Raw genomic sequence first — 19,359 nt, 5'->3', positions numbered from 1 at the left:
TGCAGTCCTCCCGTGGGCAGAGGGGTGTGGAAACGACGTTCCGGGCGTACAGGAGGGATCGGACTGGGAGGGCCCCTCTCACCGCCAGCCAGGCGAGGTCTTGGTGCCTGTTGGTGAGGTCTGGCGATGAGGCATTTTGCCAGATGAACTGGACGGTCTGCTCAGGGAACCACCCCACTGTGTCCATCACGTCCTTCTCCTGCAGTGCCTGCAGGACCTTACGTGCTGACCACTGCCTGATGACCCTGTGGTCAAAGGCGTTGACCTGGAAGAACTTCTCTACGAAGGACAGGTATGGCGGCAACGACCAGCTGACAGGGGTGTTGCGCGGGAAAGGGGCCAGACCTATCCTTCATAGCCAGGGCAACAGGTAGAACCTGGGCACATAGTGGCCCAAGTGACCGTGGAACCTGAACATTCTGCTTCTCAGCTTGACCACGAATGGGCAGTCGTGCTGGTCTCTAAAATCTACCATTCACCCCCCTCTATCCTTTCTCTAACAAATGGCCTACACATCTGGAAACTTGAATTCACATTTCACCAAGGCAGCTAGGAAATAAAGTTCAAATCATTTGAGGCTACCATAACACTAATGGGTTGTAGATAAATTATATTGATTTCACTAATGTCTGTAAGGGAAGCAAATGGAAGCAATGTGTCACCAAATCTCTGAGAATATATAACCATTGAGTTAGAGAGATAGAGACAGAGACAGATAGAGGAGGGAAAAGGAGAGACACGGATGGAGACAGAGAATGAGAGGGAGACAGATAGATAAATAGCTAGAGAGGGAAGAGAGAGAAAGAGAAATACAGAGAAATAAAGTCAGATGGAGATAGAGAAAGAGAAACACAGACAGATAGGTGGAGTGGGGAAAAGAAGAGAGGGGTAGATAGAGAGAGGGGAAGCGAGAAAATTACAGATAGACAGACCAATAGACAGAGAGAGAGAGAGATAAACAGAGGGAGACAGATAGATAGAAAGACAAATAGAGAGGGGGAGATAGAGAGAGACAGACAGATGTGAGAGAGAGAGAAGCAGATAGACAGAGAGAGAAAAAGACAGACAGAGAGGAGAGAGAAAACAGACAGAGACAAAGGGAGAACTAATGACAGAGAAAGAGGGAGAAAGGCTGTGAGGAAGCAACGGAGAGACGGGTAGAGAAATACAGAAGGGGAATGAATGTGAAGGAGGGACAGAGGTGGTGAGGTACTGAAAATGGGATTACGATAACGAGGCAGACAAAGCAATATAGGGGAACAAAAGATTCAGGATGGCAGACAGAGCGACACAGGAAGAGAAAGAAATGGAGACTCCATGCATTGATTGGATTGGTCTAAATCACCTCCGAGTAAGAAGCTTATGGACCAAGCACCTGTCACAAGTGACTGAAGGAGCAGGCAGGGCCCAGAGACTTTGCCACAGGTGGGTTCTTTGGGCTGATCTGAGCTCCTGCTCTGTTTTTCTCCCCCACATAGAACGTAGAACAGGACAGCACAGTACAGGCCAGTTGGCCCACAATATTGTGCTGACCTTTTAGCCTACTCTAAAGTGAATCTAACTCTTCCCTCCGACAAAACCCCTCCATTTTTCAGTCATCCATGTGCTTATCTAAGAATTTCTTAAATGTCCCTAATGTATCTGTCTCTACCGTCACACTAGGCAGGGCCTTCCTCAGACCCTCCACTCTGTGTAAATAACTTACCTCTGACATCCTCCCCTGTACTTCCCTCCAATCACCTTACAATGATGCCCCCTCATGTTAGCCACTGCCCTGGGAAAATGTCTCCAGCTTCCCACTTATCATTTTATTAAGCCCCTACCCGGTCACCTCTCATCTTCCTTCACTCCAGGGAAAAAAGCCCTAGGTCACTCATCCTATCCCCATAAGACATGGGATAATCCTGATAAATCTCCTCTGCACCCTCTCTACAGATTCCACATCCTTCCTATAATGAGACGACCGGAACTGAATGCAATACTCCAGATGTGGTCTAACATGCCCCTGGTGTGGACTCATGAGGATGTCAGTACCTTCCTAATGCCCCTTCTCCACCTGTTCTGGGCAGCTGGAAGCCAGGAATCCCCACTCTTGCACTGGGAAGGATCTCCTTTCTGGTGAATTGCCGGGTGTGGCCTGGCCTGCCCACTAGAGTTGCTAGAGTGGGTTTAAAGCCTCGAAGCTGGGAAATGGCCCTCAATTACCAATTTTGCCCAGAATCCAGTTTGGTTAATCTTAAAATTGCCCACCGTGGGTTGTCAATGGTTGCATAGTATACAGGAGGGCAGCTCTGCCCTGCCCCGCGGGGGACAGGGGAAGGAGAGCACAGTGTTTGAAAAGAACTTGATGTTATGGAAGGGCTTAGAGCTTCTGTTAGAGTCAATTTAGCTGACCATCTTACACTTTCCTTTTGTGTCTCCCCAGCTCTCCCCTTCCCCGTCCCATCAGTCCTCCGAAATTCCCGGCTCCTGTTCACTTTTCACCACGCGGATATTGATCCAGCCAGTGCCACCCACCACACAAGATCTCACCGATAATTCCAGTCTCCTCAATCCCAGCAAATCTCTGCATGGACTTGATGGCACTGGTCAGGCTCTCCAGGGTCTGGAGCTGGGACGTCATAGGGTCCGGGCGTGGCAGGTAACCGTAACGGGTCAGCCAGTCCTGAAAGAGGGTGACAAGAAGTGGCAATAGTTGTATCTCTGTCAGTCCCACTCATTCCCGGTCTCACACTCTCTCTCACAAAGTTCAATGTTCAAAGTACATTTATTATCAACGTATGTATAGAACTGTGCAAAAGTCTTAGGAATATAACATGCCTATAAAAAATATTCATCCTTCCCCCCACACCCCCAGAAATTTTCATGTTTTATTGTTTTACAACATTGAATCACAGTGGATTTAAACTGGCTTTTTTGACACTGACCAAAGTGAAAACAAATTTCTTCAAAATTCTTTCAAATCTCTTACTATCTTTCCTTTCAGTTAGTCCTGACGAAGGGTCTCGGCCCGAAACGTCGACAGCGCTTCTCCCTATAGATGCTGCCTGGCCTGCTGTGTTCCACCAGCATTTTGTGTGTGTGTTGTTGTTTGAATTTCCAGCATCTGCAGATTTCCTCGTGTTTGTTCTACAAAATTAGTCTGTTTATTGCAATTATTAAATACAAAATAATTGATGGCATAATTACTCACCCCCTTCAAGTCAGTATTTAGTAGATGCACCTTTGGCAGTGACTACAGCCTTGAGTCTGTGTGGATAGGTCTCTATCAGCTTTGCACATCTGGACACTGCAATTTTTTTCCCCATTCTTCTTTATAAAACTGCTCAAGCTCTCTCAGATTGCATGGGGATCATGAGTGAACAGCCCTTTTCAAGTCTAGTCACAAATTCTCAGTTGGATTGAGGTCTGGACTCTGACTTGGCCACTCCAGGATATTAACTTTGTTGTTTTTAAGTCTGTGTAGGTTTGGCTTTATGCTTGGGGTCATTGTCTTGCTGGAAAACAAATCTTCTCCCAAGTCGAAGTTCTCTTGCAGACTGCATCAGGTTTTCCTCCAGGATTTCCCTGTATTTTGCCCCATTCATCTTACCCTCTACCTTCATTCCCACAGCACGATGCAGCCACCACCATGCTTCACGGTAGGGATGGTGCGTTTTTGATGATGTGTGGTGTTTGTCTTATGCCAAACATAACGTTTAGTCTGATGGCCAAAAAGCTCAATTTTGGTGTCAGCAGACCATAGAACTTTCTTCCAGCTGACTTCAGAGTCTCCAACGTGCCTTCTGTTAAACTCTATCAGAGATTTTGTATGTTTTTTTTCCAACAGTGGCTTTCTCTTTGCCACTCTCCCATAAAGCTGGAACTGGTGAAGCACCCGGGCAACAGTTGTTGTCTGTGCAGTCTCTCCCATCTCAGCTACTGAAGCTCCTCCAGAGTTGTCATGGGTCTCTTGGTGGCCTCTTTCACTGGTCCCCTTCTTGTACCGTCACTCAGTTTTTGAGGACGGCCTGCTCCAGGCAGATTTACAGCTGTGCCGTATTCCTTCCATTTCCTGATGATTGACTTAACTGCACTCCAGTGACTTGGAAATTTTCTTGTATCTATCTCCTGACTTGTGCTTTTCAATAACCTTTTCACAGAGTTGCATGGAGTGTTCTTTTGTCTTCATGGTGTAGTTTTTGCCGGGATACCGACTCACCAGCAGTTGGACCTTCCAGATACGGGTGTATCTTTACTACAATTGATTGAAGCACCCTGACTGCACACCAACTGATCTCCATTTAACTAAATATGTGATCTCTAAAACCAATTAGCTGCACCAGTGATGTCATATTAAAGGGGGGGTGAATAATTATGTAATAAATTATTTTGTGTTTTATATTCGTAATTAATTTAGATCACTTAGTAGACATTGGTTTTCACTTTGACACTTTTTCACCAGTGTCAGAAAAAGCCAAATTAACTCCACTGTGATTCAATGTTGTAAAACAATAAAACATGAAAACTTCCGGGGTGGGGGGGGAGTGAATTTTTTTTTATTGGCACTGTATATACAGCTATGGTGCCAAAGATTTTTGCACAGTAGTGTAGTAATTTTATGTATTGCTCTGTACTGCTGTTGCAAAAAGAAACAAATTTCATGACATATGTGAGTAATAATAAACCTGATTCTGATGTGGGTCTCTATTGTGGACTGAGAGTGGGAAGTGGGCAGGGAGTGGGGAATCATGTTTGGGAAAATGGGAGGGGAGAGAGGAGGGAGTTGGAAGCACCAGAGAGATGTTCTGTAATGATCACTAAACCAATTGTTTGGAACCAAATGACCCTGCCTAGTGTCTCAGGGCTGGGTGTGTCTACACCCGTGCCACCCCCCTCCCACCGCCACTCCTTCTCTGCCACCTGTCCCATACCCCTCCCATGGCGCTCCACCCTCGCCATTCACAACTTCTTTTGCTCAAGACCTTGCCGTGCTACTGGTACCAGGTAGCCCGGTACTACCTGTCTTGGGTCGGGTTGTCAGTGACTTAACCGGCACAGCCCCTGTTGCACTTCGGTTAACCAGGGAGGAGGGTGCGTAGGCACCCAGCAGGACTGAAAACAAAACCTGTCAAAGGGCAGATGAACTCCTAGTGAGTCAACGGCCACTACTGTCTGTGTGAGGAGTGGCGCGCCACACTGTCTTTCGTTTCGCACCTTGTAAGGCATTATGAAGGCAAACTACTAGTAGTAGTAGTAATAGTTTGTTCCCGTCAAATTTACAAACTCACTCTTTGCTCCATATTGACAAATACAATAGGGTGCAAATATCTTAGGCACCCTAGCTATATACATGTGCCCAAGACTTTTCAAGTCAAGTCAATTCACTTTTATTGTCATTTCAACCATAACTGCTGGTACAGTGCATAGTAAAAATGAGACGTTTTTCAGGACCATGGTGTTACATGACACAGTACAAAAACTAGACTGAATTACGTTAAAAAAAAACACAGAGAAAGCTACACTAGACTACAGACCTACACAGGACTGTGTAAAGTGCACAAAACAGTGCAGGCATTACAATAAATAATAAACAAGACAATAGGGCAGTAAGGTGTCAGTCCAGGCTCTGGGTATTGAACAGTCTGATAGCTCGGGGGAAGAAACTGTTACATAGTCTGGTCGTGAGAGCCCGAATGCTTCGGAGAAGAGATTGTATGAGGGGTGAGTGGGGTCCTTCATAATGCTGTTTGCTTTGCGGATGCTGCGTGTAGTGTAAATGCCCGTAATGGTGGGAAGAGACCCGATGATATTCTCAGTTGACCTCACTATCCGCTGCAGGGTCTTGCGATCCGAGACGGTGCAGTTTCCGAACCAGGCAGTGATGCAGCTGCTCAGGATGCTCTTTTGCACAGTACATTGGTCACTGTGAGTGTTATACTGGTCACAGTGTGAAACTGTGGGAGTATGACTGACACTGAGTTACTCTGGCGACTGTGCGACTCGGTAAGTATTACTAGTACTAAATTACATTAGTAACTGTGTGACGGACTTCCAAGATCTCCAATGGAACCCTACTGCTAAGTACATCTTGCCCTCCACCTCTTCTCTGCTTTCCATGAGGATTGCTCTCTACCTGAGTCCCTCGTCCACTCGTCCCTCTCCACCGATCTCCCTCCTGGCACTTACCCCTGCAAGGGGGACAAATGCTGCACCTGCCCCACAACTTCACCCTTGCCACCATTCAGGGACCCAAGCAGCTCCTCCACGTGCAGTGACACTTCACCCGCGAGTCTGCCGAGTATCTGTCATGTCCGGTACTCCCGCCGTGTGTGAGGCCCGCCTACAAATTGGGGAAGCGCTTTGTGGAGCACCTTCGCTCTGTCCCTTGCGAAAGGAAGGATCTCCCAGTGGCTACCCATTTCAATTTGGCTTCCCGTTCCCTGTCTGACATGGTGGCCTCCACTACCGCCACGCTCAGGTTGGAGGAGCAAGTCCGTCTGGGTAGCCTCCAACCTGATAGTATTAACGGTGATATCTCTAACCTCAGAGATTCAAAGTACATTTATTATCAAAGTACGTATGCAGTACACTGGCCTGAGGTTCGTCTTCCTGCAGACAGCCACAGAACAGAACCTATTCAAAGAAAAGACATCAAAACCCCAACAGCAAAGAAAAAGAACGTGCAAAAAAATCATGCATAACAGCAAAAAAAAAGAGTGAAAACAAAGAATAAAAGCATCAAACCACAAATCATCAAAACAGTCCAGGCAAGTTGTTCAGTTAATGCCAGTTCTGATCATTTCTCCCCACTTCTGCCTTCTCTCTTTTTCCATTCCCTATTTGATTACCCTCTTACCCCTTCTCCTCACCTGCCCATCTCCTCCCTCTGGTTCCCCTCCTCCTACCCTTCCTTCCAAGGTCCACTCTCCTCTCCTATCAGATTCCCTCTTCCTCAGCCCTTTATTTTTACAGGGACGTGGCGGAACGAACCCAAGTGCTGGACACGGGCGCGGAGGCCAAGTCAGGAGGCGTTATGGTCATAGTGAGCGTGGGATGGGTGCCAAGGGAGAATTTACCCGGAGTCTTGGTCTTCGTAGAGAATTCAGGAACGATGCTAGACTTCGAACTGATAGTCCTAACCATGGAACGCGGTTACTCATACACAAGGCAACCAACGAACTGGCAGCTCCTTGTTGTGATCACAGGGTTTTTATACTGCATTTGCTGGTGGAAAGCAGGTGCTTGTAGTTAGTGGAACCTGGGAATGATTGGGAACTAAACAAGGCGATTGAGGCCCAATTCCTGAGGAAGATAGCCAGGTGCCAGAAGGGACCGTGACATTTAACTCTTCCACCTATCCGCTGCCATCGCCTTACTTCATTCCTCCAAACCCACCTGCCCACCTTCCCTCTCACCTGTCACCTGCCAGCTTGTACCCCTCCTCCTTCCCCCACAGTCTTATCCTCACTTCTGCCCCCTTCCTTTCTGATGAAGGACCCGGCCTGAAATATCAACTGTTCATTCCCCCCATAGATGTTGCTGGACCTGCTGATTTTCTCCGGCGTTTTGTGTGGGTAACAGTGTGAGACTGGATGTGAATGGCAGGAAGGTACAAAGTTGGCAATGAAGTTCAAGGTGAGCTGAGACCAGGATATGACAGCGACGAACTAGGTCACAATGTGATCTCACTTCCACCAACATAACCCAGCGTCGGTGACTGATGTGCAGCATTTAAGTCGAAGAAATTTAAAGGTTTCGGGTAGTTGTACTATAAATGCAGTCTTTATGTTCTTCAGATGATCTGGAATATGGGCGGAGAAGCGATGGCGTTGGAGAGCCGCTTCTTCAACTCACCTGCGGAAACAGCTTGATTTCTACCTTTAATGTCTCTTTTGTTCCCTTTCCGAGGTGGACGGGGCTCTGTCGGTGCCCTTGACCTGCAACTGCACTCAAACTGTGGTTCTTTGCGGCGATGGGACCCTGCTCTCAGGGCTCACCGGCCGGCCGATTTTCGATATCCCAAGAGGCCTGAGGTCTCCTGGCCCCGTGGATGTGCTGGCGCAGGCGAAAACAGAACATGGGGAACAGAGGATCTGCCATCGGAGGGCTCTGTACTCAGCAAATCACACTCTCTCTTTCTCTCGTTTGGTGGGGAAGAGATCGCTGGTGATTCTCGAGTCGGGGAACTCAGAAAAAGCAACGTGGCAGACTTTTAACACTGCGATCAGTAAGTTGTTTGCGTCCGTGGGTCTGCCCTCTTGCTGTGTGACACCTCCCTGCACCTTTAATAGGGAGAGAACGAGCCCGTGGCGTCCCAGATTGTCAGGTGAATGATCAGTTTTTCTGTACTGCAGATCGTGGTCTCTCTTGGGGGCTTTGTTATTGCTTGCTTGGTGGGTGGTGGGCTCCGATGCTTTTTTGTTGAAGTGGGCGAGGGTTAATACTTTGCTGCTGCTTGTGCGTGGGAGGGGCTGAGAGGGGCTTTGGGGTTCTAGCATCTTTACTGTCATTCATTCTTTGGGGTACTCTTCTGCCTGTGTGGACGTCTGCGAAGAGTAAGAATCTCAGGTTGTATCGACATCCTCTGATATTAAGTGGAACTGTTGAACTATTGAATGCTGGAAGAATTTAGCGGGTGAGCAGAAACAGCGGGGGCAGAAGGTGTAGGTTGACATTTTGGGTCAGGTCCTGTAATGACAGACCATACTTCATAGTCCACAGCTCAACCCCAGCTGTGAGGAAGCTCTGTTTCCTTCTTGATGATTGTGGTCTAGTTGTTCCCAAGATTCACACACGCACAAATTAGTTGCAAGTGGTGCAAGTTCAGCCCGTAAAAGCCCCGGAAATGTTAAAGCACTGCTGGAGCGCAATCTATTCAAGAGCTTTCCAAAATGCTGGTAATTCTAGAGCTCTTCCCATCGAAACAGCTTGGCATTGATTCTGCTCACAACATCCATCAAGTGGCCCTTCCCTCGGGAAGGCCGTGCATTAATTCAATAGCAGGAGAGAGAGGGAACCTTTCCACAGACACAGCAAACTGAACCGATTAAGATCAAGAAGGTACAAGTCAGGTGGGGTTGGACTGGGTCAATAAAATTTGATCTGTGAGAATAAAATAAGGGAGGGTCAAGGCAGGTTAAGCAGCTTGGAAGGAATCTGTGAACAACACTGATCCACTACATGGAAATAAATTCCTCTGATGTTCGGAGGGACATGTCCAAAATTGTCAGGACTTAAGACCATAAAACTATTAAAACATAGGAACAGAATCAGGCTGTTCCATCCTGGATGATTCAATATCCCTCTCAAGCCCATTCTCCTGCCTTCCTGTAACCTTTGACACCATGACTAATCCAGAACCTATCTTTAAACATACCCAGTGACGTGTCCTCCACTTCCATCTATGGCAATGAATTCCTCAGATTCAGCACCCTTTGGTTAATGAAATTCCTCCTCATCACTGTTCTAAAGGGGCGTCCTTCTATGCTGAGGTGCTGCCCTCTGGTCCTAGACTCTCCCACTATAGGAAACTCTATCAAGGCCTTTCAATATTCAATAGGTTTCAATGAGACCACCCCCCCCCCCCCCATTTCTTCTAAACTCTAGCAAGTACAAGCCCAAAGCCATCAAATGCTCCTCATACACTAACCCTTTCATTCAAAGTTCAAAGTAAATTTATTATCAAAGTACATACAGTATATATCACCATATACAACCCTAGGGTTCATTTCCTTGCTGGTATACTAACAGAATCACTGCAAGACCGCCCCAACTTGGGCGTTCAATCAAAGTACAAAAGACAACAAACTGCAAATACAAAAATAAAGAAATTTTAATAATAAATAAATAAGCCTTAAATATCAAGAACCTGAAATGAAGAGTCCTTGAAAATGGGTCGATAGGTTGAGGGAACATTTCCATAATGAGGCAAGTTAAGTCAAGTTGCTTTTATTGTCATTTCTTTTCTTTTTAAATCTTTTTATTAATTTTAAACAAACATAAGTGAAACATGAATACAAAGAGCTTGAGGGTACATAATTAATAAGTTAAGGTATAAATACAAATAGATGATAATCCATATATAATAACCTCCCAAACTCATAGTGGTTACAAAAAATGGATTAAATAAGAACCCCCCCCCCCCAAAAAAGAAAAAAAACCCTAACCGACATGGGCCATTGCATTATGTCAAATATACACAGTAGCGTCAATAACTCCGCACCTCCATCCAAATAATTAAGGATAATAAATGTAAGGTTTAGGAAAGGTCAGTTTAGCTCTTATGAAAATGTTGAATAAATGGTCTCCAAGTTTCTTCAAATTTAACTAAAGGGTCAAAGACAACACTTCTAATTTTATCTAAACTCAAACAAGAAATAGTTTGAGAAAACCACTGAAATATAGTTGGAGGATTAATTTCTTTCCAGTTCAATAGGATAGATCTTCTAGCCATTAATGTAACAAATGCAATCATCCACCAAGCTGAGGGGGATAAACAACTATTATCCACCATTGGTAAACCGAAAATTGCAGTAATAGGATGCAGTTGCAATTTGATATTCAGAACTGTTGAAATAATACCAAAAATATCTTTCCAATAATTTTGCAAGCAAGGGCAAGACCAAAACGAATGAAGCGAATTCAGAATGACATCTGTCACAGGTTGGATTAACATAAGAATAAAATCGAGCAAGTTTATCCTTGGACATGTGAGCCCTATGTACAACCTTAAATTGTATTAACGCATGTTTAGCACAAATAGAAGAAGAATTGACTAATTGTAAAATTTCCTCCCACTGCTCAGTGGGTATAAGGCAGTGAAGTTCTTTTTCCCATTCCTTCTTAATTTTTTCTGATACTCCTGGCTGTATTTTCATGATCATATTATAAATGATGGCTACTAAACCCTTCTGGCAAGGATTCAGAGCTAAACATTTTTCTGTAATGTCCATTGGACATAATTTCAGAATATTGTCATTTCAACCATAACTGCTGGTACAGCACACAGTAAAAATGAAACAACGTTCCTCCAGGACCCTGGTGCTACATGAAACAACACAAAACTACACACAACTACATTAGACTTCAGACCTACACGGGACTACATAAAGTGCACAAAACAGTGCAAGACAGTACAATAATTAATAAACAAGACAATAGGCACAGTAAAGGGCAAATTACAATATAATAATAGATGATGCAAATGTAAACAATGTTTTACCAGGAATTGAGAAAGAAATGAGCAAAAATTGCAAAGTGGAGTGAAGTTACCCCCTGTGGTTCAAGACCCTGATAGCTGAGGGGTAATAACTGTTTCTGAACCTGGTGGTGCGAGTCCTGAGGCTCCTGTACCTTCTGCCTGATGGCAGCAGCGAGAAGAGAGCATGTTGTGCGTGGTGGGTATTCTTGATGATGGATGCTGATTTCCTGTGACAACACTTCATGTAAACAATGGAGGGCTTTACCCATAATGGATTGGACTGTATCCATTACTTTTCGTATTATTTTCCATTCAAAGGCATTGGGTGCTTCCATACCAGGCTGTAATTCAGCCTGTCAATATACTCTCCAACACACACCTATAAAAGTTTGTCAAAGTTCATTCCTGGGATCATTCTAATGAAGCTCCTCTAGACCCTCTCCAATGCCAATACGTACATCATTTCTTAGATAAGGGGCCCAAACCAGTTCACAATACTCCAAGCTCAGTCTGACCATTGCCTTATAAAGCCCCAGCATCACATCCTTGCTTTTATATGCTGGTCTTCTCAAATTGAATGCGAACGTTGCATTTGCCTTCCTTACCACCGACTCAACATGCAAGCTAATCCTGCACGTCCCTTTTGGTTTTTGAATTTCCTCCCAGTTTAGAAAATAGTCCATGCCTTTACTGTATTTCTTCTTCCAAAGTGCATGACCGTACACTTCCCTGCACTGTATTCCATCTGCCACTTCTTTGCCCATTCTCCCAATCTGTCTAAGTCCTTCTGCAGACACCCTGCTTCCTCAATACTACCTACCCCTCAACCTATCTTCATATCTTCAAACACGCCCACAAAATCGCCAATTTCTTCATCTAAACCATTGACATATAATACAAAAAGAAATGGTCCCAACGTCGACCCCTGCAGGGCACCATTCATCAACAGCAGCCAACCAGAAAAGGCCCTCTTTATTCCCACTCTTTGCCCCCGCCAGTCAGCCAATCTCCTATTCATGCTCGTATCTTTCCCGTAATACGATGAACTCCTAACCTGTTATGCAGCCTCAGCTGTGAGTAATCTTGAAAGCTGAAGTGAAAATCAAATAAAATGGTAGATAACACATATAGATGGAGGTGGCTTCTTCAAACCATTTGCATTTGGGAGCAGGGTTAGGCAGGGGTATAGTGAGGTGAAGGTAGTCACAGTTAAAGTTTAAAGTGTTGGAAAGTTATCAGAGTATAGTGCCATCAGAGTGAATGGGTTTCTGCAGTTACATATATAATGTTTAAAAGTACCAAGTGGTATCAATAATATTTTTAGTGCTTTTGGCACCATAACTGTAATGATTACTTAGCATATGGTTCCTTAAGGTTGTTAAAGCCAGGGGTGGTAACGGGGACAAGCTCCCACTGCCGATTAAATGCTCCCAATGGCATGCACCTCAAATAGCCTCTGACAACCGTCCAGCTCCTGGCCTTCACGTGTGGCTTAGCTACCAAGCCCGGCGGTAGCATTTCTACTGACAGGAGAAGGGGAAAAGATGGATTACTGACACCTTACAATCAGTCACTTCAATAGGGCTCATCAACCATGGTTGGCAGCTCATCTAAGAGAAGGAAAACTCTGATCTCAAATCCCCACTGCCCTGCGGCTATACTCACTCATGGAGAAGGCTTTGGGAGTGAACCCTCAAGGCGGGGAAGGTCCGGAGCTGGAGTCCCTAAGGCAGGCCAACACTGAGTTCAACGCTGACTGGCAACTCCTGCAATACTGCTGATACTAAACTGTATCGGTCTCTGCCGTTCCTTTGGGTTCATCAGTTGCGTAGAGAGGGGGAAGCCCGCTACACGGGCAACAGCTTGCTCTCCATATCGCACTGCCCAGGCTTGTGTATCTAGACAGCTAGGACACAACATCCTTGGTCAACTCTGACCAACGGAGGCCTCACTCAGACTCAGACTTAGCATAAGGGGTGGCAGGTTGGAGGGATGGAGAATCTACAGCCAGCATTCTCCAGAAGCAAAGCCACCTGAACCTCTATAGGCAGAATATACCTGCGCTGGTGCACACTCTGGCCCTTATAATCAACATCCACAAAATAAAGGTTGGAGATATGTCTGTATTAAGGCACTCCTTCCCTTTGCTAGCCTGCAGGTCACCCTTGGGCAAGGTGTAGCACCTGCTTAGCACCCAATCAGGGTCACGAAAAGCCATGGGAGCAGGCTGTCGTCCTATGAACAGCCGGTGCACATCACAAGTCCTGGTTGACATCAGGCAGACGTTCCCTGAAGAGTATTGATAATGGCTGGGGTCACCCATCTTTGAAAGACTCTGCCCAGAAGAAGGCAATGGCAAGGCACTTCTGTTGAAAAATTTGCCAGGAGCAATCACGGCCATGGAAAGACAATGATCACCCATGTCATATGACACGGCACACAGTGACAATGATGGCAATGATTTAGCTTATGCACAGGGCTGTGTGTTTAACTTCACTTAGCAGATTCAGAGAAATAGGACACAAGATGAGATGATAACCCACATCCTCTGCTTTCAAATACTTCTGCCAGCTTCCTGGCTCGAAAGCACCTGCCTCGTGTGGTACACACTCAAATAGGTGTGTAATGAAGCCTCGTGTGGTACACACACCAGAATAGGTGTGTAATGAAGACTCATGTGGTACACACTCAAGTAGGTGTGTAATGAAGACTCATGTGGTACACACTCAAGTAGGTGTGTAATGAGGACTCGTGTGGTACACACTCAAGTAGGTGTGTAATGAGGACTCATGTGGTACACACTCAAGTAGGTGTGTAATGAGGACTCGTGTGGTACACACTCAAGTAGGTGTGTAATGAAGACTCCATGCCCGGACTGACCTGAAATCTTTCCCAGCAATTTAATTGCCTAAACACAGGGCAATTAACAACGATCAATTAAACTAACAACCAGTACGTCTGTATACTGGGGGGGGGGGGGGGGGGACCCACGTGGTCACGGGGAGAACATACAAACTCCTTACAGGCAGCGGCGGGAATTGAACCCGGGACTGTAAAGCGTTGTGCTAACCACTACACTACCATGCTAATCTGCAGCGTGACATTTAATTTCATAACCTGACGAGGCTCCTTGCGCGCTGATTTCTCATTTTCTGAGACTGCAGTAACTAAGTCTGGCGAGGAGTTCCGGCAGTCAGTGGAGTGGGAATGGGAAACAGGCGTGGCAGTATAGAAGGTCGGTGGTCTGTAGTTGCTCACACATTACATTCAACCGTAACCTACCACAAGCAGTTACCACCTGCAACCTCAACACTTTCAACCACAAACAAGAGAAACTCTGCAGATGCTGGAAATCCAAGCAACACACTCAAAATGCTGGAGGAACTCCGCAGGCCAGGCAGCGCCTTCGTGCAGAAACTTTCCGGCGGGACTCTCTCACTTCTGGACAAGCTGATAAATCTTTGAGCCGTTGTTGTGACAGTCGATCGCCCGCAGCAGAGAGCCACTAACCTCACCCAACGCCTATGGGCTGGGCACTTCAACCGACTCGTCGATGATCGTTTGGGGATTTGAAATGTCCAGAGTACAGGAACGGATGGGGACGATGTTAGTTAGAAATGGAAAGATTGCTTGCAATACAGTTTGTAGCTACAGACTCGGCAAAAGTCATCCGATCACATCCCCAACATCCATCATTCACGACCCACCTCTCCCCCTTTGAAAACTCCGACTGAATCTGTTATCACTAACATCTCAGCTCCCTATTGTGATCAGCACAATACACAAGGTTCTATCTATCGTTCTCTTTCCCTTTATCTCTCTCTCTCTCGCTCTCCGACTCTCCCTCTTTCTTTCCCTTCTCTCTCTCTCTCTCACATTCTCTTTCTCCGGCCATCGTAAGCCTGTGCCGTCTGACTGTTGAGCCCGCTACAGACACAAGCACTCGCAGCTCCCTCATTTCCAACCTCTGCCCCGCGCCGTCCCCTCCCGCCACGATCAGTGGGAACGCGCCCAAACCGCTTACCACTCCTTTGCTGATGTCCTGGGCCGCTGGCTGCTCGCTGCTGCTTAACTCAGTGAAGATCAGGGTGGTCCAGATGAGCGGGATCATCGCCGGTGCCCGGGTTACCCTCGCCAACATGTTTCCGAGACCTGCTGGGCTTTCTCCTGTTGGCAGCTTTGCCTGCTGATGTACCCCTCTTCACCTGGGACCTGCCTCGATGACCTCCCCTCCTTCCTCCACCCTCCCTTTCTCACTCACACCCTCCCGCTGTTCTGTCCTCTGTCTTACCCAGTTCCTGTTTTGATTCTGGTTAAATGCTCGCTCGCACTGAATTTCTCCGCCCACCGCCGAGGGGATCCTCTCTAACCGTCTAGATCCCGTCTGCCTGTTGAACTTCCAAGTATCTTCCATTAGCCATCTCCTATGTACTTCAGCCTTCAGCTCTCTGCATTACCCTGCCCCACCTGACTCTGATTTATAATTCACTAGCTCCGGTTCTCTTCTCTATCTATACTTCTGGGAGAGTGGTTCCAGTGTGTTAAATGAACACCCCCATGGGAGACTGAAATGTTATACCGGCAGACATCAACACACTCTCTCACACACACACACTCTCTCTCTCTCACACACACACACACTCTCTCTCTCACACACTCTCTCTCTCTCACACACACACACACTCTCTCTCACACACACACTCTCACACACACACACTCTCTCACACACACACTCTCTCTCTCTCACACACACACACACACACACACTCTCTCACACACACACACACACTCTCTCACACACACACACTCTCTCTCTCTCTCTCACACACACACACACTCACTCACACACACTCTCTCTCACTCACACACACACACTCTCTCTCACACACACACACACACACACTTGTTAATTAGTCCTGCTGAAGGGCTTCGGCCCGAACCGCCGACAGTTCACTCTTTTCCATAGATGCTGCCTGGCCTGCTGATTTCCTCCAGCATTTTGTGTGTGTTGCTCGGCTTTCCAGCTCCTGCAGACTCTCTCTTGTTTCTGGGTCAATTATTCCTTCTGTCGGACAGATTTGCTCATTGGTCTGCCGAGTAGACTCTTCTGCAGTACAGCTGTTCTCTCACACACGGCGCTCCACAAATTATACAGAAGACACCGCCTTTTCAATTATGAAAAAAAGTACTCTCAAGGTAGAAAGTGGAGAATTGGGGATAATTCCCTCAAAAGCACCCCCCCCCCCCCCGTCAAGTGAGTGGGGTGCTGTGTTGTGGGATGGACAGTGCTATCTGTTCCCCCCACGGTCCGACCCACACACTACAGCATTTGCTCCGTACTGTCTATGGAGGAGGCAAAAATGCTTTCCCCGCCCCCCCCCCACCCCACCCCACCCCACATCTCTACCTGAGCATGATCGGCCCAAAGTATAAACTCGAGCCCCGCAACGCGGTCAGATGGGAAGAGGTTGATGCAGCTCAGGTGCGCTGAATCAGGAAAGAGAAGAGGTACAGAGAGGGGACGGCCACATCCATTGCGGGCCTGTCGATTGAAATCGATCCCCGGGCTAATTCCCCCTCCCTGCACTGGGTCAGGTCATACCTGCGCAGGTACACACCCGAACTTCAGGGTGGTGAGGGATTCTGTCCCAGGAGTGAGGGCCACACCCCACCACTCTTGGGGGTGGGCAAAGCTTTCTCATCGTTCCTCTTATCTCTATCGTTTCGACGCGCGGCTTGTAATTCCACACTCCCCAGTATGTACTGAGAACAGGAGCGCCTTTAGGGACTGAGTGCGAAAGTACCAAGTGCCCTTTGAGGTACTGCCTTCCCCAAAGGCGGATCTGTTCTAGCCCATCTGTCAGGAGCAGAAGCCCCGTGGGCGTTCGCGCTCAGCGCGGCACTTCCTGCCGGGGGCAGGTGCGCGATATGAAGCGGGGTTCTTCAGAAGCGGAGCCGTGAGCGTGTCCCCCGTACGTGCGCGGCGAGTGGCGGTATCCCTGATGCCCCCCGAGGAGCCAGGCAGGACACGGAGTAGTGAGTGACCATCTGCGGCGACGCTGCCGGAGGGTGGGTCACAGAGAGGGGCCTCGCTGAGTTACGGTGCGCGGGAGGAGTTCAGCGGGTCGGGCAGCGTCTGTGGGAGGCGAGGAGCTGTCAACGATACGGGCCGAAGTCCAGCGTCGGGCGTGAGAGTGGAGATGGGAGACAGCCAGCGACGAGGGGAGAGGGGCAGGGTCTGAGACAGGGGTCTGGGGCGAGGTAAGACGAGCCTCTTCACTCCGTTCGCCGCAGCAACCGGGATATTCCAGCGGCACCCATTAAACTCCTCATTCTCATATCGGCCCACGGCCTCCTCTACTGCCACAATGAGGCCAAAGGCAGGTTAGAGGAACAATTCCTCATATTCTGTCCGGGTAACCTCCAACCTGATAGCACGACTATCCTCATGGCTCGCCCATCACCTCCTCCCCTTTATACCTTGGTCTACTGTCCTCTCCTCGTTCTTCTTCAACCCTTTACCTCTTCCATCTATCACCTCCCAGCTCCTCACATCATCCCACCTCCCCCACCCACCCACTTTCCTCCTCATCTGGTCTCACCAGTCACCCTCCCCCCTCAAGAATCACTAGTCTTTGAATGGTTCCAGAGAAATGGAAAATTGCAAATGTCACTCCACTCTTTAAGAAGGAGGGGAGGCAAAAGACAAGAAGGTGTAGGCCAGTTAGCCCGACTTTAGTGGTTGAGAAGATGTTGGGGTTCATTATTAAGAATGTGCTTTTGGGGTACCTGGAGGCGCAACGTCAGCACAGTTTCCTTAAGAGGAAATCTTTCCTGACAAATCTGTTGGAATTCTTCCAAGAAATAACAAGCAGAATGGACAAAGAAGAGACAGTGGATATTGTTTACTTCGACTTTTTAGATTTAGCTAGATGCTAACATAGATTGAGCATGGGCAGGAGGCAAAACTTGGAATTAAGGGGGCATTTTCGGGTTGAATGCAGGGGTGTTCCACAGGGATCTGTGTTGGGACCGCTTCTTTTCCGGTTATCTATCAACAATCTGGATGGTGGAACCGATGGCTTTCTGACAAGTTGGCAGACGATACAAAGCTAACTGGAGGGGCAGATAGTGTTGAGGAAGCAGGGAGTCTGCGTCGATGGGGCACATTCTGGAGTTAGGGTACATAACAAATATTGAGTTCAACAGCAGCCAGTCTTCAGATTTGCATGTGGATAGCAGATGGAATTTAAAACTCAGCTGAGAACAATGGGTTTCCTGGAGCTGCAGGGCTGGGGTCAATTGCAAAGAAAAAAGCATTTCATCTAGAGCTCAGACGCCTGCATACGCATGGACGCAGCTCCGAGTCAGCGGGGTTGACGCTCACTCCGGGTGTCCGGAGTGTGGGTGCAAAGAAGCTGTTTGAAAACTACGTGTAATTCAAGGGAAGCACTGTAGGTACATTGTAACTATAGCATTGTCCTGTTGTTACCTTTGATCTTTAGCATATAAAAATGTCCTGTAATATTGGGCCAGGCAGGCCTCTTCTTCTAAGAAGTGTCTCGAAAGCAGAATGATTCCTGTTGCTGAATAAAACGCTTCTATATCCATGAGCTTCGGTGACTCTCTGGTGACCTAGTTCACATCACAGCAGTTAAGGACTTAGATTAGGAGAATTGGGCAAAATGGCAAATGGAAGTGTATGGTCGTGCACACTGGGATAAAGGGATAAAGGCATATTTTCTAAACAGGGATCAAATTCAGAAATCAGAGGTGCAAAGGGACTTGGGAGTACAAGTGTAGGATTCCTCAAAGGTTAACTCGCAGGTTGAGTCAGTAATTAGGAAAGCAAATGCAATGTTAGCATTCATTTCGAGAAGATTAGAATATAGAAGCACGGAGTTTAGAAGAATGAAGGGGGAGTCTCATTGAAACCTATTGAATTTTGAAAGGCCCAGAGAGGATGTTTCTATAGTGGGGGAGTTTAGGACGGGAGGGCACAGCCTCAGAATAGAAGGACCTCCCTTTAGTACAGTGATGAGGAGGTATTTCTCCAGCCAGAATATGGTGGAATTCATTGCCATGGATGGCTGTGGAGATCAAGCAGAGGTTGATAGGTTATTGGTTAATAAGGTGTCAAAGGTTACTGCGAGAAGGCTGGAAAATGGGGTTGCGTG

General features: G+C 47.2%; 1 protein-coding gene across 1 annotated transcript in view; it reads right to left on the bottom strand.

The window, feature by feature from the left end:
* LOC140719399 (matrix metalloproteinase-25-like) overlaps window positions 1-15,741 on the bottom strand; it is a 67,076-nt gene extending 51,335 nt beyond the window's left edge. Inside the window, exons 1-2 of the mRNA XM_073034026.1 lie at window positions 15,207-15,741; window positions 2,533-2,665 (exon numbers count right to left, since the gene is read on the bottom strand). Of these exons, the coding sequence (XP_072890127.1) occupies window positions 2,533-2,665; window positions 15,207-15,323 (250 nt within the window). The 5' untranslated portion in view covers window positions 15,324-15,741. The remainder of the gene's footprint in view (window positions 1-2,532; window positions 2,666-15,206) is intronic.
* Window positions 15,742-19,359: the final 3,618 nt, after the last annotated feature.

Source organism: Hemitrygon akajei, chromosome 31 (assembly GCF_048418815.1).
Source record: "Hemitrygon akajei chromosome 31, sHemAka1.3, whole genome shotgun sequence".
Classification (NCBI taxonomy): domain Eukaryota; kingdom Metazoa; phylum Chordata; class Chondrichthyes; order Myliobatiformes; family Dasyatidae; genus Hemitrygon; species Hemitrygon akajei.
The sequence above is the reverse complement of the archived record's forward strand: the minus strand, read 5'-3'. Positions and strand labels throughout refer to the sequence as shown.